Here is a 17,911-nt window from a genome sequence, read left to right as displayed (position 1 = left end):
ATTTTTATGTTCTTTAAACTAATTAAAAATGTATATAAATGAGGTTTTTTATATGACTACAACTAATCATTCATGTTAAAAATAATAATCTAAAACCTGTTGACTAATGAATAAAACAGGTTGTCACTGCTAGCTTAACAGGAACTTGGTTGTAAAGATGGTACTTATTGGTTTTTTAAGAGCATCAGCTGACTTGCAACTATGTCCTTCATGGTACAATTGAAGCCAACAATGATTAAATTTGTGTTTGTGTTTAACAATAATATTGAATTAAGTTAACAAGTTTTTGTCTTCAATTTATATTGATATTAATTTGTTATTGAAAAATAGGTATTAAATTTTGCACAAAAGAGGTTATTGGAGTCTGAGGTTTCATTAATAAAATAAAAAGATGGTATTACAGAGTTTTTTTTTGTGCATTAAAGCTAAAATTTAAGCTGATTAAAACCAAATGAGTAATTAATTATAATTATAAAGACTCCTCATATAATGAAGGTAAATAACCGACTAGTGCAAAGAAAAAGTTAGTGATAAAAAATGTTACTGTATTAGGAAAGCCAGTCGAAGCCAAGAAATGTGTATTTAAAAGCTTACAGGTTTTCAAAATTGGTCCAAATCACTATCACAGTAAACAAAGCTATGTTTCATGAAAACTGACAATCACCTTTGAATAATGTCTACTGAAAAACATACATGATAGCACTATCACTTACAGATAAAGTTTATCAACATTATCACTACATTGAACGCTAAATACTGCTAAGGAGTGACGTCAGGAGAAATATTCTCGGCTACATACGAGGATACCCTGTCCTGAATACTCATCTAACTACTGTTACTCACTGTGTCTACTAGTTTCTAAGAAATATATTGTCGAGGTAACGTGACTTTAGGAACAAGATAAATCATATAGCTGGATTAAGGTTCATAATATACAGTGCAAGAAACCGTTCCGCGGTCCAATAACTACATAGAAAGTTAGTGACAGGCAAAATTTCGATGCAACACCAAAAACACTCACCAAGTAAGATTGTCACTGATGATTAGTAAACGTTTCCTTTTGTCCGACTTATCGCCGTAAATAAAAATCACACATTATACGGCTAACACGTAACACAACACGATATTATACAGATTTTACTGTCTAATTTTGTTTAATTCCTGTCTAAACAATTACACTTTGACGAATTGACAAATATCGTTTCATTCGTGACCAAATCAACATGTCCTCCAACAAGTCCTCCGGTCAAACATCTGTCTTGTAAATTTAATTTGAAGTTGTTGCTTGTCAACACAATATGGTTTTATAATCAATAGTATTTTATTTTTTGAATCAGATATTCGTCGCTTTTGCTGTGAACTGCTATGTTTAAACAAATACTAATTATTACGAATGTTCACTGACTACTTCCTTCCATAGAATGTAAAATACAGAAAATATGAAATGTTTTTTGAACAGTAGGTAAGGGGTTTCTACACGATTGACAAAGAACTTGTTTACGAAATGAATGACTCAAATGCACGGACGTAGAGAGTAAACGGGATAGTGTACACTGGCCAAAAAGTGTGTCCACATGAGACATCAAACCTGAGCCCTCCATCTCTTTCTAATTAGGGTGACCATAAGTCATATGTATGTGGGATATTAGCATAAGATTGAATGTATAGTTTGGCCAGGATCTTTTCTCATTCGTACATAATCAGAGAGAATCATACTGTATTTTCCCTATGCTAGTATAATTGTCCCAGAAAAGAGATGGATATAGTTCTTTTCTCTCCTGTAAAACGCTTCACAACAACCTTACTTAATTTAGTCGTTATAACAGCTTTTAGTCGTTATAAAAGCTGTTACAGATGGGATGGGCGTATTGAATCGCGATCATGGTCGATTGTGAGGAAGGTGTGGTCCGCCGTACCTACATCAAAAACACAGCTATAAGAGAGAGCGAGACAGATATCCAGGATGGGGTAAAACGTTGTACTACGTAACTAGGTAATTCGCAAATCGTGTCGATTAAAAACACTGCCTTCGGTCGTGTTTTAATTTATCACCACTCGTTACGAATTTGATTCTTACTTTCAACACTTGTATCGCAAATTACCTTATAAATTAATACTATACCGACTAGTTATCGATACCACTCATTTTGTCAAGCCCTAGCGTAGCGTGGCGTAACAATTTATGTTTATACACGAAATTATCTTGAGTATTGACTAAAATAATAAAATATTAGCACACAACGAAATAAAAACTTACATTTAACTGTGTAAACCGGCATCTTACACTATTTATGCTTAACAAAATACCTATCACTATCAATATCATACTCATGGTGTGTTCATATACGTGATGACTTCCCTTTTGCATACTTAAGCTATTCTTTAAGCGTAAGCGTCATCGTAGATTTGTGGTCTGCAACAAAATTTTCAAATTTGCCGCCTTTGTATACTGACGGAAATGTGTGTCCAACCTATATAGAATCGATTACATCTATATAAATAGTTAGAATTAACGTTTCAGTAATTAAATATTATGTATAGCCTGACAACAGTTTATTTAACCCTGAGATAGTGTCGCTGCAAACAGCTCACGTATGGCAATAATGTGTGTACGTCATGTATAGTTGGGGTAGTGGGCATTGGCTTCATGTTGATACTCGTATAATGTCAGAAACATTGCTTACAGAGAATTCGGTTCTTTCAATTTACCTGTTCGTCAAAATCTAATTCTAAATATTCAATATATATATATTGTTCGTTTTCTGACTCTGACGAAGTCTGATTTTCATCAGATGTTGTGTCGATTTCAGGACCACTAACCTCGATTATAAAACGTCCAGTCTCCAATTCGATTATAGGACCTTTATTCCTATAATCATCTTAAATTTTTTTAATATGGTCACAGCAATTGCTCCAATTTTGTTGAGTTACTTCCTACACGATACGATAACCAGTTCAATACAACCGCACTATAAAACGTCAATACCGGTCATGTCAACAACCAACTTTAAAACATTGTTTATTGGAATGCTATGTAATCCTTCATCTTTTTTAAGCTGTAAGTATTTGATTGCATTCACTACAATTTTTTTCACATCTTTGGAATATTTTTTTGTCATTTTTTAATAAAACCGTTTATATTTGAATATATTCGTAGATATTTTCTATTTGTTTACATCGGTGACATTCGATGACATCCAACGTTCGTTGTCAAAGAGTACTTGTTGCCAGTAAAAGAAATTAGTACCATTGAAAATCCGCAAAATGGCGAGGGTCAAATAAACTGTTGTCAGGCTTTAAGTAAGTATAAACATGAGTCTGTAATGTCTAAGGACTTTGGATTTAATTTTTTTGCAATTATATAGCTCTCATTACATGAATCGAATAATTAAACATGCCGAAATAAGTATATCTTTATTTATTTATTAGTATACTATTTAGGTAAACTTATTTTTACATTAAGTACGTAATAACAATTCTGTAAGACCGATCCAAATCGCACCGATATCATAGTCACCCTAATGAGTTTGACAGTGTTTTCTTGATTGTACACGTGTGTGTGTGTGTGTACACGAAAAATATGTCATCAAGTTGGGGATACCAATTAATATCCAAAGTTACTACAATTTCTACCATATTCAATTTAATGTTTTTTTTGTTATGCACATGCTTGGTTTAATCAGTTAATAATATTGACATCATAATGATTAACAAATTATTTAAAAGATATCGGAACTGTAATCGGAATATAGCACTAAAATAGTATATGAAGGTAATTACTTTCAGTAGTATATTGATATATAGATGGTCAAGCAAATCTTGTCAGTAGAAAAAGGCGCGAAATTCAAATTTTCTATGAGACGCTATCCCTTCGCGCCTACATTTTTCAAATTTGCCGCCCATTTCTACTGACAAGATCTGCTTGACCAAGTATAAATACTGCCACAATGGTATCTTTTTTACATTGGCAACATGTGCGAGTGAGACACGGGGCTCTGGTTTTCTATCTCATGTGGACCGTTTTCTCTAGTCTGGTACGAACAACTTTCTGGCTCGGTGATAAGGTTCAATTTAGTATGACAAAAAAAGTGACAGTTCGCTCCCGATTAATATATAACTTCCTGCTCAAATGACATTAGTGAAAGTCGAACGCATAGAAGGTAGTGTCCTATAGAAATGCTATACGCGTGCCTCCGTGATAGATACATAAGACTACCCTATTCGGTCATTTCCTTCCACTCCTCATGCCAGATCCAGTTATAAACTACATTCATGTTCGAACGAACGAAACTGAAAGATACTCTACCCATAAACAATTATCATACCATAAAATCGTGTATAGACGGCAAATTAAAAAAAAAACTATGAAATGAAACGGTCCCGCGATTGTAATTGTTTGGAGAATTAACAATTTTATCATAATTAAAGTTTGTGTGTATCAAAGAAAATGAATATTTCCAGTTTTTCACAAAATCCAGCAGATGCTAGTGAAAATGAAACTATAAACCGTGCTAAAACATTTGTAAGTGCCTGATTGTTAAATCAATAAGGTTATGTTTATGAAACTCTTAATATTAATGTACCTAATAATCTAATTCTTTTAGGTTTTGCCGGGCAAATGCTTTGAAAGACGTGCAGCATGCACTTGGAGACGAGGAAATAAGTTCTCAATATTTTCAAGAAGTCAAACTACCAGCAAAAGTGCGCCAGCAACGAGTGATGACAGGATTCTAAACATTCGTCAAGATATATTACTTTTCCACCCAATTTTACGTAAATTAGTAAATGAATCCAACGGGACATTCTTGTCCCTGCAAAAAGCAGCGGAAGCGAATAAAAATTTGGACAACCATGTTGAATTTTTGAAGCATTCTCGCCAATACCGCTCAATCATTCGAGTGTGCATTGAAAATCTTCAAGAAGCTGCGTCCAAAGAGAGCGATGGCATTGAAAAGAACAACCTATTAACTTGTATAACAATATTTTACTCTATAGAGTGTGTGTGGCACTTGTGTGAGATTCTATATGTGGACAATGTCCCTGGAGATTATGTACTACCATTTTTACTTGAATGGGTCCGGTTCCACTTTCCATGCCATGAGCAGATGGCAACGCAGTTGCTGGATGCCTGCGAGCGGGGCTCCGAGGAGCACCCGGAATACTGGGATACTGTTATCGGCATGATTGTGCAGGGGAGAGTGGATGTGGCACGGGCACTACTGAAGCTACACTCTGCTACGGATACTACTGAGTTTAAACTGGTTGATAACTCTTTAAAAAGTATGCCAATTTACAGTGTAAGTATAATAAATATATTATTATTTAGTTTGCTTATTTTCTGCATAGTGTGGAAATGATTTGGTCTTGAAAACACATTGGTTTGAATCATGCAAAAGACATCCAAGTTATTCATGCATGTGTTTTTGTACAGATATAAATCTATCTAATGAATTTCAAATTAGAAATCTGCAACATATCTCAACAGAATATAAAACTTATCAAATTGTATAAGACTTTTAGGGAATTCAGTACCTCTGAGTAATTACCGTACATGGTCGAAGAAGTTGATATCTGGCAGGAAAAAATTGAAGAAATTTGAACCTTATGTACTTTTATTTTAAATTCAAATTTCTTTGGTAGAATATCTCGAGTTATCAACTTCTTCCCGCTGTGTACGGCTATAATCACAAGTATGTAATGTATCTCACCTTTAATTACAAGATGTACCTACTATCACACTCCCCGATTGTTGCGCCATTTACGGTCCTAGCTAAATTGGTTGTTCAATATTTACGCTATGAAATTCCTAATTTAGCAAGACCCCTAAATGGCATAAGAATCCCGTGTGGTGACTACAACAAACTCATAATATAAAAATATTCTTTGAAGCCTTGCATATAATGATTCTAATAATTTGTAGGTATATGGAGGCCTATCAACTGGAGAATTCACAATAACCTGGAAGCACTGGCAGGCCGAGTGCCGCTCCAAACTGAGCAGCCGGAGTGTCACCTCACAACCACACCTAGAACTCATAATGAGGGTGAGTTTGAAGTTATTATTCTCTTACTGACAATCTCATAACTCGTAGAATTTCTTGCAATAAACTCTAATTTGTATGAAGATTTCATCAAAAGTAATGTTACAAACAAAAGAATACCTGGCAGCATTTTTTACTCTTGTTAAAACTTCATAGACTGTTTTTATCCCTTAAATTTTATTTAACTATAGTATCTGTATACTTTATTAAGCTTCAGTACCGTTATTTGAAGCCTATTTAATATTTGAGACAGCGATACTGTTGACAGATGACGTAGCGGTTCACAATTGGCTGACACCTACCGTCATAACCCCACCTTACAACTTACGTTTGCAGTTTTAATCCCCTCCATCGGCCACCAGGGACCGTGGCTCGGTGCCCCGGAGCTTGCCTTCATTGGCGTTCTGTTTGTCGGAACGTTCGGTTCACTACAAAAAATTCTTAGAAATCCTTAGATTCTTAGAATTTTTTGTAAGTACTAATTTAAAGTATTCTTTAAAAACGGTGTTACCGTTCGATGTTTGATATAAATAATTTAAAGGATTTGACGGACAGCTCGTGTTCGTCAACGTGTTTAGAATAGCTGACACCTGATCGATTCACATCGCGAGTGCAGCGCAGCCGTCGCGTAAGTACCCGAGTGATTTTTATTTAATTGGTTTACAGTGAATCGATTCGTCATAAGCACGGAACAGGTCATTAAAAAAGATAAATGTGAATGGCAATTTATAGGCCTCAGTTTTATTGTCTTCCGAAGGGGACTGTAAGGTTCCTATTACAGAATAGGACTGCCAATTAACATCGGTGTTCTTAAAAAGACGCGCTCTGTGCCGTCGTATGTTATGCTAAACCATCTGTGTTTTCGCATTAAGTAAGCTTAGTCTAATTACAATTATAATGATAGTAAGGTATATGACCTGATATTTTCCGTGCATTTCTATAATTGCTGGTACTGTGCTGCCGAGATACCCTCTAAGTTTCAAACTGGTTCAGAGAGGAGGCTAAAATGTCTGAAAAATGGTACAATAAGAGACCATCATTATCAGAAATACTACCTATGTTTGGTATCGTGGGCCATTAAAGTTACTCTAGTATCATGTTGTTTTCCAAATTACGGTCATGACCGCCTTAAAGTTGACGAAGCCCCGCTGTCGCGGGGCTTCTATTTTCGCTCTGAGGGACGAAAGGTAACTAACAAACCTACATCGAATACTTATTTTCAATCCTTGTGTTCATATCCTTTGAAAAGTTTTTTCTTAAATAATACCGACTTTGGATGCACAGTACCGTCGATACCTCTGTGAATTTTATTTTCAATTAAGGTTTTGTGTAGGTACCTAATAATAAAAAATGCCACTGCAAAAAGCATCCCTTCTAGTTAAAGCAAGGGGTTTTAAAAGTGAAACTCTTGTATGTAAAAGTGACTTATCTCTATTCAGTTTATGCGTTATTGTGAATTTTGGTTAATGATGAGTTTTAATCTTTATACATACAAAAGTTATATTTGATATACATTTATGTATGTATACCCACATACAGGAGAAGCACTATTTAACCCTTTGCTATAATAATAATCCTTGTGAAAAAAGGAGTTTCGAATTATTTTTCTGTTCATGGCATAATAAAGTAATTGTGAGTATGAGGTCGGGCGCTGCCTGCACAAGGGATGATAAATATCCTGCTGCGTAAGCAGAGTAGTACAATCTTGCATTATGTAAATTAGCATACTTACTCTAAAAAATTACCCACCTGCGCAAGGTGTGGAGAAATTTACTACTATTACGTAACTTATTGTACCTTTACTACCTATTATGGATGTCCGCTAAGGCTTACTACGATAATTATCCAGCTGCGTATGCGGGTATTAGCGGAAATATTATCGAAAAAGCTTATATATATACAATACAAATAACATACTTACTTAACATTTCCCGCCTGCGTAAGGCGTGTGAATATTATTATTAAGCCAACTGAAGATACGCCGCCTGCGCAAGGCGTGTGATCTTCATTGACCTGCTACGCTAGCAGATAAAACAAAATGGAAACTATAAGACTGGCATAATATAATCAACATTGGCTCCATATACCACTTATTCCACCTGCGCAAGGTGTGGAAAATTATAAGTCATGGGGAAAAATAACTGATAGTCACACATTATTCGGAATCTGTAAAAAGCAGGGTTGCTTTCTAGTTGTTAGACTAAAACTAAACAATTTTTAAAGTGTAAACACCCTAAGTATGTTAAAATCATACAAAATGCCTGCGCAGGGCTTGAAACATCCATTAGCCTGCTGCGCAAGTGGGTATCAATTAGTTCATGGTTTCATTAACCAAATATTGCTACTACAAAGCATTTACCATACAAGTATCTATTTAACATGTATTGTTTTTCAATATGCCAATATAAATCACCCTTCATGTAAATCTCTGCCAACTACGATAGGCATTTGAGAATTTAATCATATTTTCGCAGCAAGGCGAAACATTAAATCGTCCCGGGATGATCCTAATCTTAACATTACAAGATCCTAAGAGGGTAAAATAAGTCTTAACACACTCACTGCCAGCGATCCGCTGGGCGGGTTCCCTTTTCGTAGGGGCTGTTCGTTGCATAGGTAATGATTTTCTTGTGTTGTCGGCCACGCTCGGAACGCGTAGCTCGCGCTGACACTGTGATAACTGGCTTCTGGGTCAGTAATATTAGAAATCACTAAAAACGTGACGAGTCCCGTTTTTAACAAATCCAAAGTCTGGATTCGAAAGTGTGGTCATACGCGGCCCACTCAATGGCCAAGGTCATGATAATCTAGATACTAATCGTTGAACAAAAATTTTGGAAATTGCGATTGAATTTAATTAGCCGGCCGCCCCGCCGCTACAAAATGCGAGTCATTTAAAAATACAAATATAATGCCCTGGAATGGGTCAAGGTTCTTGATTTATTCATCATTTAAGTCCACGTGGGGTAAAACACATTTTAGAAAACGGTACCTTCCATGTACCTAAAAGCAAATATTGAATGTATCCCGCCTGTAATGGTGCAGCAGCTTAACTTTGCGTTGCCTACAGAAAAGACGTGAGCAAGTTAACCATAATATAAAATGTGTATGACCCAAAATTGGTATGTTCATCAACTCATTGTGAGTCCAAATGAAAGAAAGCCTTTTTGGTATCAACCTAGATGACGACTGATAGATGATGACTCCGGCTTTAAAGATAGATGTCCTAAATTCCCTAGACTATTTCATATCATTTCATAACAGAACCTTTTCTTGAACCCTCGCACTTTTCGTAGTTGAAAGACTGTATTTACCTATTCATTCGAATCTACTTTCAAACCTAAAACCTGACCGTAAGTTATGATTTTCCCTGGAAAATGTAAGCAGACAAACTCGAGGGTTATTTCTATACCAATGCTCATTAGTTGGTGTGTTGTGAAATTTTGCACATATTCGTTACTTTGGCATTTGGCAACAATATAGTAGAAACCTGCATCTATTTACTTTACGAATATTGCAAATATACCTAGGTGAAAATCAGTGAGTTCACTGAGATACCTAACATTAAATTAAATTTAAATCATTTTATTATGGACCATGGAACGATTTAAAGCTATGCAACGGCGTTATAGCCCACGCAACAGTTTGAATTGATGGTAAAACTTGAAGTATCATTCGTTTTTCTTAAAAAACTTGAAAATACGAAGACTGTTTAATGCCAAATGAATATATAATACTGATTATTAATACATGCAAACGAAGAACCTTACTATCTAACCTGTCAGGCAATAACATCTCCTTGTTAAGATAAGTAGTTAGATAATGTCTATATATCTTGTACTTCCTTGAGATTGCACCAGGTGGTGCAATTAATCCCGAAATAAGGTGCATTCGTGGACAAAGCTAGAACTACCAGCTAGCATGGCTATTACTTATATGTTTTAAACAATGCGAATTGTAATTTATTAAAACGCTTATTGAACGTAGATCTATCATCTACTCACGAGCCAAACCTAGGCTTAATAGGAACGCAAACATAGTAATATGTATGAAAAATACCAGACGATACAACAACAAGCGGGAGAGCATTCTCCGGACAGAATTATCAAGATTAAATTGTAGCTGGTTAATAGAATTTGACGGGCTTTTATTACTAATGGTATAGAACGTGCTTAAAATTCAGATTGCTTACTGAAGATTTTAATCGGTCACTTTATGTTAATAATTGCCTAAACTAAAGGCCATGTAAAATTTATTCAGATATAACGCCTTGATATAATGGATTGGCCATACATCTTGCTTGATGGTACATAATTGCAATATAAATGTAATGAGACCTTTATGAGAAACAATCCTAGTATTATTATTGCTGTATTACAGCTGTTGAATTAGTAAAGTCCAGATACTTACCATATTAGCCCTAATACCAACCAACCAACATGTTATAAACCAACATGTTATAAAATAAGACCGCATCATAGGCTGGTTAAAGTATGGGCTTAGGCCCAAAAATATTTTAAGAACACTCTCTGGGGTGAGACTTTACTAACGTAGCGATTTCGTGGAAAAAAAAAAACTGTGATTGTTACAACATGAGTAGATTTTTAATATTATAATTGAGTATTGTATATTTTACAAGGCCTATTACATTCGGAATGGCTGCGCACTGTACACAATTGACTGCAGAGAAATCGTATTTGGTAAAGGGTTGAACTATTTCACATGATTAACAGAAAGCTGTTATAGCCCTACCAAAATTAATCATCAATTTATCACTTACCTACTGTCTATTTAACATTGTACAACAGCGGACATGTAAGAGTAGCAAATCAGTTAATCCATGAATTAATTGACCAAAAGCCATGACTACTTCTACAGTATAAGAGACACTATGGCATATGTATTATTGTTGTGATAAGTTCACTTTTCAAATGAATAAGACTGTAAGATTTTTGAAAAGAAACAAGAGAGGCTCTGAGAAAATGTATAAAATCGTTTTTGTATGCCTATAAGTTGAATTGTATCCTGCCTTATTAATATTAATATCTGGTAACCATGTCTGGGTACAGGACACTGAGAAGTGTCAATAATCAAAGTTTATTTTCCTCTTTGCAAGATAAAATAAGTAAAGTATACCAGAATTATTTGTTAGAATGTGGACCTTGAAATAAATGGAAACACAAATTATGATCTGAATATAATTATGGGATGGAGAAAATAAAACATGATTGTTTGCAGAAACGTTTGTTTAATTTTAATAAACACAGTTTTCTATACACATGTCTTTTGCTTTTAACAACACTCCTTACCTTTCTATAAATAATAATGTATAGTAAAAGATGTCACTGCACACTTTAGACCATTGGTCCATTTCACATTGATCCATGTACCCGGATGGTTAAGTGCACCTGTACTCGTTGTTTCCACCAGTTTCATTTATCATTATAAATGGATCACATTGGCGTTTTCTGGCCACCAGGCGATCACTACACGTCTCAAATATTAAATAGGCTTCAAATAACGGTACTGAAGCTTAATAGCAGCGTTTTACCTTACAATAAAACGCTTATTAAGCGAAATACCTTATTTGAAGCCTATATTTTTAAATTCCCCTGTGGCTACAACACTCAGTTGCAATAAACCACATCACTTTTATTACGGCCGTTGAGGGTACTTTTGGCTTACTGTTTTTTTCTCCCACCATGCAGGATGCAATGAGTAACATCTATTACTAGACTATAGTCTATACAGCCCAATGTACTGGTACGTCTGTGTTTTATTTCACATTGGAAAATTGAATAATAATAATATTATATGCAACTCCTTGGTAAGTGTATTATTGCAACTTCGTTTTATTTATAATTATTTGAGATCCAATGAAGGCAAGCTCCGGGGCACCGAGCCACGGTCCCTGGTGGCCGATGGAGGGGATTAAAACTGCAAACGTAAGTTGTAAGGTGGGGTTATGACGGTAGGTGTCAGCCAATTGTGAACCGCTACGTCATCTGTCAACAGTATCGCTGTCTCAAATATTAAATAGGCTTCAAATAAGGTATTTCGCTTAATAAGCGTTTTATTGTAAGGTAAAACGCTGCTATTTAAAGATGTACCCATTTAAAGTTTAAATTAGATTGAAAACTTTTACAAAAAGTGACTAGTCTCTAAATTAAATACCAAAAGTAGAAAAAGTTTCAAACTACATGTTCAAAAATTAATTTTGATTTTTTGGGAAACCTTGGAGATTGATGTGGTTTACGCTGTGGTGACTTATGAATGTGCCCTAATGATATCAAAATAAATATTCAAATTTCATATTATCTTCCAGCTCGTAACTGGCGATTACTCAGCATTCGAGAGCATCTTATCCAAATACGACTCATGGCTGTACATTCTCGGCGGCTGGACCGTGTTCACCATGCCATGGGCGAAACGCCACGAGCTGCGCGCCGCCGCCGCCGCGTGCGCCGGCATGCGCGGGGCGGGCCGCAGCGCGCTACACGACCTGCTGCGGCCTGCGGTAGAGGGGGAACTGCATCAGGTATCCTATGGATCATTAAAAACGGTATTGGTTGGTTGATGGCACCCAGACTTGAGGTCACGCACACAATTATAGCAACTCAATTATTTAAATGTTTTCAGGTGATTCACGAAATTCAGCAGATATCAGATAACGGTTGGTTCGCGACACATCTCACAGACATCCTGGTCCATTGTGGGAAACTGAAGATATTAGATAAGCATCAGACTGAGTAAGTGTTCACAGGAGATATTGGCACTTACTACTTACTTATTATAGTGGTAACTAACCTTGTAGTGTAAAAATGTACTAACACCCATTTCTATACTTTGTTTCATTGTAACAAAATATATAAATGCCGCCCGCGAACCTCTCGCTTGTGGCCCGCGAGCCTCCCTGGCTATTATGCATGTAATATTGACAAACGTCAAAGTCACAAAAATATTATTACCAAAGTGCGGCCCGCGTCAACTTCATTACCTGCTATGTGGCCCTTGGCTATTAAAAGGTTGCCGACCGCTGGTGTAGCCAAATATATTGAAACACGCATTAAATATCATTGATTGTATAAGATATGTTGTCTAATAAAAATAACGCAGCAAGAATCAACTTTTGACAACCAGACGTACCGCATAATGTACCGAGCCATACAGTGCCATCCAAAATAAGGACGCTAAACACGAAGAATTTGTACATTGACCCGTCTATTCCTTTGTCGCAAGTGCGTATTTATATTGGTGTCCCGCCCATTAATAGGAATAGCTTTACATTAGTTATAGAACCTAAGCCTTTTTAGGGTTCCGTACCCAAAAGGTAAAACGGGACCCTATTACTAAGACTCTGCTTACACAAACGGGTCTACCGCGATATAATTTCATTGTTTTTACCTTTAATTCCGACGTTTCAGCTGAGTTGCACCAGCTGTGGTCACGGAAAGACTGACGTCCCAACAAATTTCAACGGAGATATTAATAAAACAACACTAAACTACCCGAAATTAGTTTATAAAAATGACAAACAATGAAATTATATCGCGGTAGACCCGTTTGTGTAATTGAATATGTGTACAAAACGCGAGAGTTTAAAGTGTTATAAGACTCTGCTGTTCGTCCGTCCGTCTGTCACCAGGCTGTATCTCACGAACCGTGATAGCCAGACATTTGAAATTTTCACAGATGATGTATTTCTGTTGCCGCTATAACAACAAATACTAAAAACAGAATACAATAAAGATTTAAGTGGGGCTCCCATACAACAAACGTGATTTTTGACCGAAGTTAAGCAACGTCGGGCGGGGTCAGTACTTGGATGGGTGACCGTTTTTTTTTGCATTTTTTTGCATTATGGTACGGAACCCTTCGTGCGCGAGTCCGACTCGCACTTGCCCGGTTTTTGATATTATAAAGCTGAACTCAATCCGTACTTCCAGCGTGACCGGCCGGCTCCGCGACAGCCTGATCCTGGAGTACGGCAGCCTGATGATGGAGCACGGGTCGCTGTGGCCCGTGGGGCTGTCGTACCTGTGCGCCTGCGCGCCCGAGGGCCCGGCGCGCGCCGAGCTGCTGCTGGCGCGCCTGCCCGCGCGCACCGACACCAGGGCGCTGCGCGTCGCCGCCGAGGCGCAGAAGTACGGCCTGCACAACGTCGGTGAGTGCTGTACACTGTCGTACCTGTGCGCCTGCGCGCCCGAGGGCCCGGCGCGCGCCGAGCTGCTGCTGGCGCGCCTGCCCGCGCGCACCGACACCAGGGCGCTGCGCGTCGCCGCCGAGGCGCAGAAGTACGGCCTGCACAACGTCGGTGAGTGCTGTACACTGTCGTACCTGTGCGCCTGCGCGCCCGAGGGCCCGGCGCGCGCCGAGCTGCTGCTGGCGCGCCTGCCCGCGCGCACCGACACCAGGGCGCTGCGCGTCGCCGCCGAGGCGCAGAAGTACGGCCTGCACAACGTCGGTGAGTGCTGTACACTGTCGTACCTGTGCGCCTGCGCGCCCGAGGGCCCGGCGCGCGCCGAGCTGCTGCTGGCGCGCCTGCCCGCGCGCACCGACACCAGGGCGCTGCGCGTCGCCGCCGAGGCGCAGAAGTACGGCCTGCACAACGTCGGTGAGTGCTGTACACTGTCGTACCTGTGCGCCTGCGCGCCCGAGGGCCCGGCGCGCGCCGAGCTGCTGCTGGCGCGCCTGCCCGCGCGCACCGACACCAGGGCGCTGCGCGTCGCCGCCGAGGCGCAGAAGTACGGCCTGCACAACGTCGGTGAGTGCTGTGCGGTATACTGAATCATGTGGCATGTCACTCAAATTGAAGTTATTACCTAATTACATAGGGTGGTATTCCATCTGTCTAATATCTCGGTTCAATGTCATTGCGTATCACTAGGCATTTATTTATATTTAGCAAAATGTGAGGCAAAATACACATTGTACAAAGAAATTGGACAGGTGGAATACTTACTATTCTTAAGAATACCATGGTATAAAAAAAACAGTCTTGGGCAAAAGGGTTTCTTTTCTTGGACGCTTTTTTATAACACATTGTAATCTTAATTTTAAATTGTGTTAACCGAATCCTAAAAGAACGGATTTCCGTATCTCGAGTTTATGGGGTACTACTATTGGTATTGGCATTCGGCTTTCCATGTTATGCATCTTAGAATCAAATGGGGTAAACGGAACTACCATTCGTATATATACCATTTATTAAGAATACGATGATTTTTCACTTCAAACAGGACTAATCAATCTCTTACATTTTAAACGTTGACGTCACATTTTTTTGATCCGTAGACTGACATATGATAATATGTATTACTATTACGCGTGTTATATAATGAATATTTGTGTGTTATTCCAGTGCGGTCGATCTGCCTGTGCGTAGGGGCGCGGCACCTGTCGGGCGGGCGGCTGGGCGCGGCGCTGGCGTGGGGCATGCGCGGCCGCGACCCCGCGCTGTGCGCGCGCGCCGCCGACGCCGCGCTGCGCGCCTACACCGCGCAAGGCACGCTGCCGGCCCGAGACCTGCTGCCGGCCGCCGGCACCGGCTTGCTGCTGCATCACAGGGCGCTCTTGTTAGGTAAGTTATGTGCTAATACGTGACCACCGTAGCGATACTGATGTGGGGCATAAACTGCGGTTGCCGCGCTACGAATTCATACCACGTGTGGCAGTCTGCCGGCGAGGGATCTGCTACCGGCGGCGGTGGCAGCAGTGGCCTAGTCTTTAACTGCTGCAAGTGTTGCATCATAGAACGGTCTTATTCAGAGAGCTTAGCCTTAATCTCATGTCTTCAAGCTTAGCCTTATTCTGCGACGTGCGGCCTACTCCCGACTGCAGGAACTGATCTGCTGCGTCATCATCTATTTTAATTCTTACTTGTATAATACTACACCAAAAACTTCACTACTCAGTAAAAGTTCATTTTATACTAAAACATATCCTACAAAGAGATCATCCATGCAAGACTGCATATTTTTTATTACCCACCAACGTAAATCATGGTGAGCAAAACGATAATTTTTTTTTTTTAATTTCTTTCAGGCAAATACTGCGACTTCCACAGATTGTACAAGGACAGGGAATTCAGGAAAGCTGCCAAGTTGCTCATATCTCTACTGACCTCAAAGATTGCACCAGACTAGTAAGTACTGTTTGTAAATAAAATAAAATATAGTATAGTCAATTGTTTAATGCTGTGGAAAGCTTGATAGGGCTGGCTAGCTAAAGCATTATTTTGTAAGTAATTAGAGTAATCTTTCTTATGACAAGCAAAGTTACCAGGGCTCCATAAGAAAATCACTCTGGAGAAAGAGAGAAACAACATGTGTGAATAACTGTAACTGGCGGGTATCGAACACCTTGTAACTAGGGATGTAGCGACTAATCGGGAAAGCCGACTATTCGGCCTTATTTGTAGTCGGCGACTAGTCGCCAAAATTAGCCGATTAGTTGGCACTTTATGACAGAAAAACGGGGCATAAAGAAATAAACAGCAAACATTGACCATACGCTTTTCATCGATTTTACGGATTTTACCCAAATTCCTATTTAAGTGCTTACAAAAACTTTTGTTTGAATTATTGGTCGCTTTGTTATCGAATTGTCCGGTTGTCGTATCAAATATAGCCTTAGGTTTTTTTTTTTAGCGGTACTATTTATAATATGACGAATAGCGCGACGAAAGGGGTAAAACGGTTGTTTTTAAGAGCATCTGAACCGAACTTAGACAAAACTTATGACCGGCCGACTAGTCGACTAGTCTAATCGGCCAAATCAATAGTCGGTACATCACTAATTATAACATATACACATAACAGCTATGAAGTAGTATGGAGATGTACTTTGAAAATGTAAAGATAAAGGTAGTTTATTGTGAGAAGATTTAAGTCCCCCTCAATTGGAGGAGGGTATCCCAATATGGGACCGGCACCAAACTCGGCGGGACACATCTTTTCAAAACATTACAACGTGTAATTTTTCATAGGCTGCCCAGTGCCTTGTATTTTTCCCAGCCACACACAGCCAATAGCATTTGTAAACACTTGTATTTTCCACCAGCTTCTGGGAAACCCTCCTCCTCGACACCCTCCCCCTGCTGGAGTCTGACGAGCCGGTGTTCTCCTCCGCGGACACGTTCGAGATCATGGTGTGCCTGGAGCTGCGCGCGGGCAGCCTGGCCGGCGAGCGCGCCGAGCTGCTGCGCCTCGCCTGCGCGCGCAACCTCGCCCGCAGTCTGCTGCACGACGTCAAGGATGACGAATGAGGTTTATACCGGTACCAACAGAGCCGGTTGCACCAATCAGCCTGTCACCTCCTATAACCAATTAAGAGCCCATCAACGTGCACACTAGCGCCACTGCTAAATAATCGTGATTATTTCAATTTGACTATAGGTATTTAAAAAAGGGGGCCGCTACGTACTGTATTTTATATTTAAGTACCTTTTGAATACATCAAACTAGTTTGTATGTTGCTGGATTCGTCAATCTATGCGTCCAAAGTTAAAATGGCCGTTTTTGTTTTCGTCGTCGACTGTCGTGGTCGTCGACGAATCCATCAACATAAAAACTAGTTTAACCTTTTGAACGCCAAACGGCGCATCCATTGGCCGTGCCACTAGGGTTGCCAGATCGAAAGGCGCTAATATCGGGAAGAATTATAAATTTTTCGGGATTTTGGGACTTAAGTCGGAAAAAAAAACATTTAGATTAAAGTAATTGTATTAAAAATAACGATATTTTACATTATAGACCGGGAGATAGTGACACATTTTACTGGGTCATTTGTACCAGTATGGCGGTTCGTCAGGGGTCTAAGCATGTAATGAAGGAAAGAAAAATGATGGTCATAGCGCTGGTACCGGCGGCC

At 39.1% G+C, this 17,911-nt stretch overlaps 2 protein-coding genes across 5 annotated transcripts in view; one reads left to right on the top strand and one right to left on the bottom strand.

The window, feature by feature from the left end:
* The window catches only part of LOC134667405 (epsin-2), a 28,970-nt gene extending 27,679 nt beyond the window's left edge, over nt 1-1,291 (bottom strand). The window contains exon 1 of one of the 4 annotated variants that reach the window (XM_063524805.1): nt 1,022-1,291. The gene's annotated coding sequence lies outside the window, so the exon portion shown is untranslated. Of the gene's footprint in view, nt 1-594; nt 974-1,021 lie in introns of those variants that run through there. The other 3 variants (XM_063524808.1, XM_063524806.1, XM_063524807.1) reach the window with 3 other exon arrangements.
* Nucleotides 1,292-4,358: 3,067 nt separating this feature from the next.
* LOC134667403 (nuclear pore complex protein Nup85) lies at nt 4,359-17,326 on the top strand. The gene is made up of 9 exons (XM_063524804.1): nt 4,359-4,522; nt 4,605-5,297; nt 5,921-6,043; nt 12,366-12,578; nt 12,680-12,789; nt 13,987-14,204; nt 15,402-15,620; nt 16,085-16,184; nt 17,102-17,326. Exons 1-9 carry the CDS (start codon nt 4,448-4,450, stop codon nt 17,304-17,306), a joined length of 1,956 nt encoding a protein of 651 aa, XP_063380874.1. The 5' UTR covers nt 4,359-4,447; the 3' UTR covers nt 17,307-17,326.
* Nucleotides 17,327-17,911: the final 585 nt, after the last annotated feature.

The sequence above is a fragment of the Cydia fagiglandana genome, chromosome 9 (genome assembly GCF_963556715.1).
Source record: "Cydia fagiglandana chromosome 9, ilCydFagi1.1, whole genome shotgun sequence".
NCBI lineage: Eukaryota > Metazoa > Arthropoda > Insecta > Lepidoptera > Tortricidae > Cydia > Cydia fagiglandana.
This window is presented reverse-complemented; position numbering and strand designations above follow the sequence as displayed.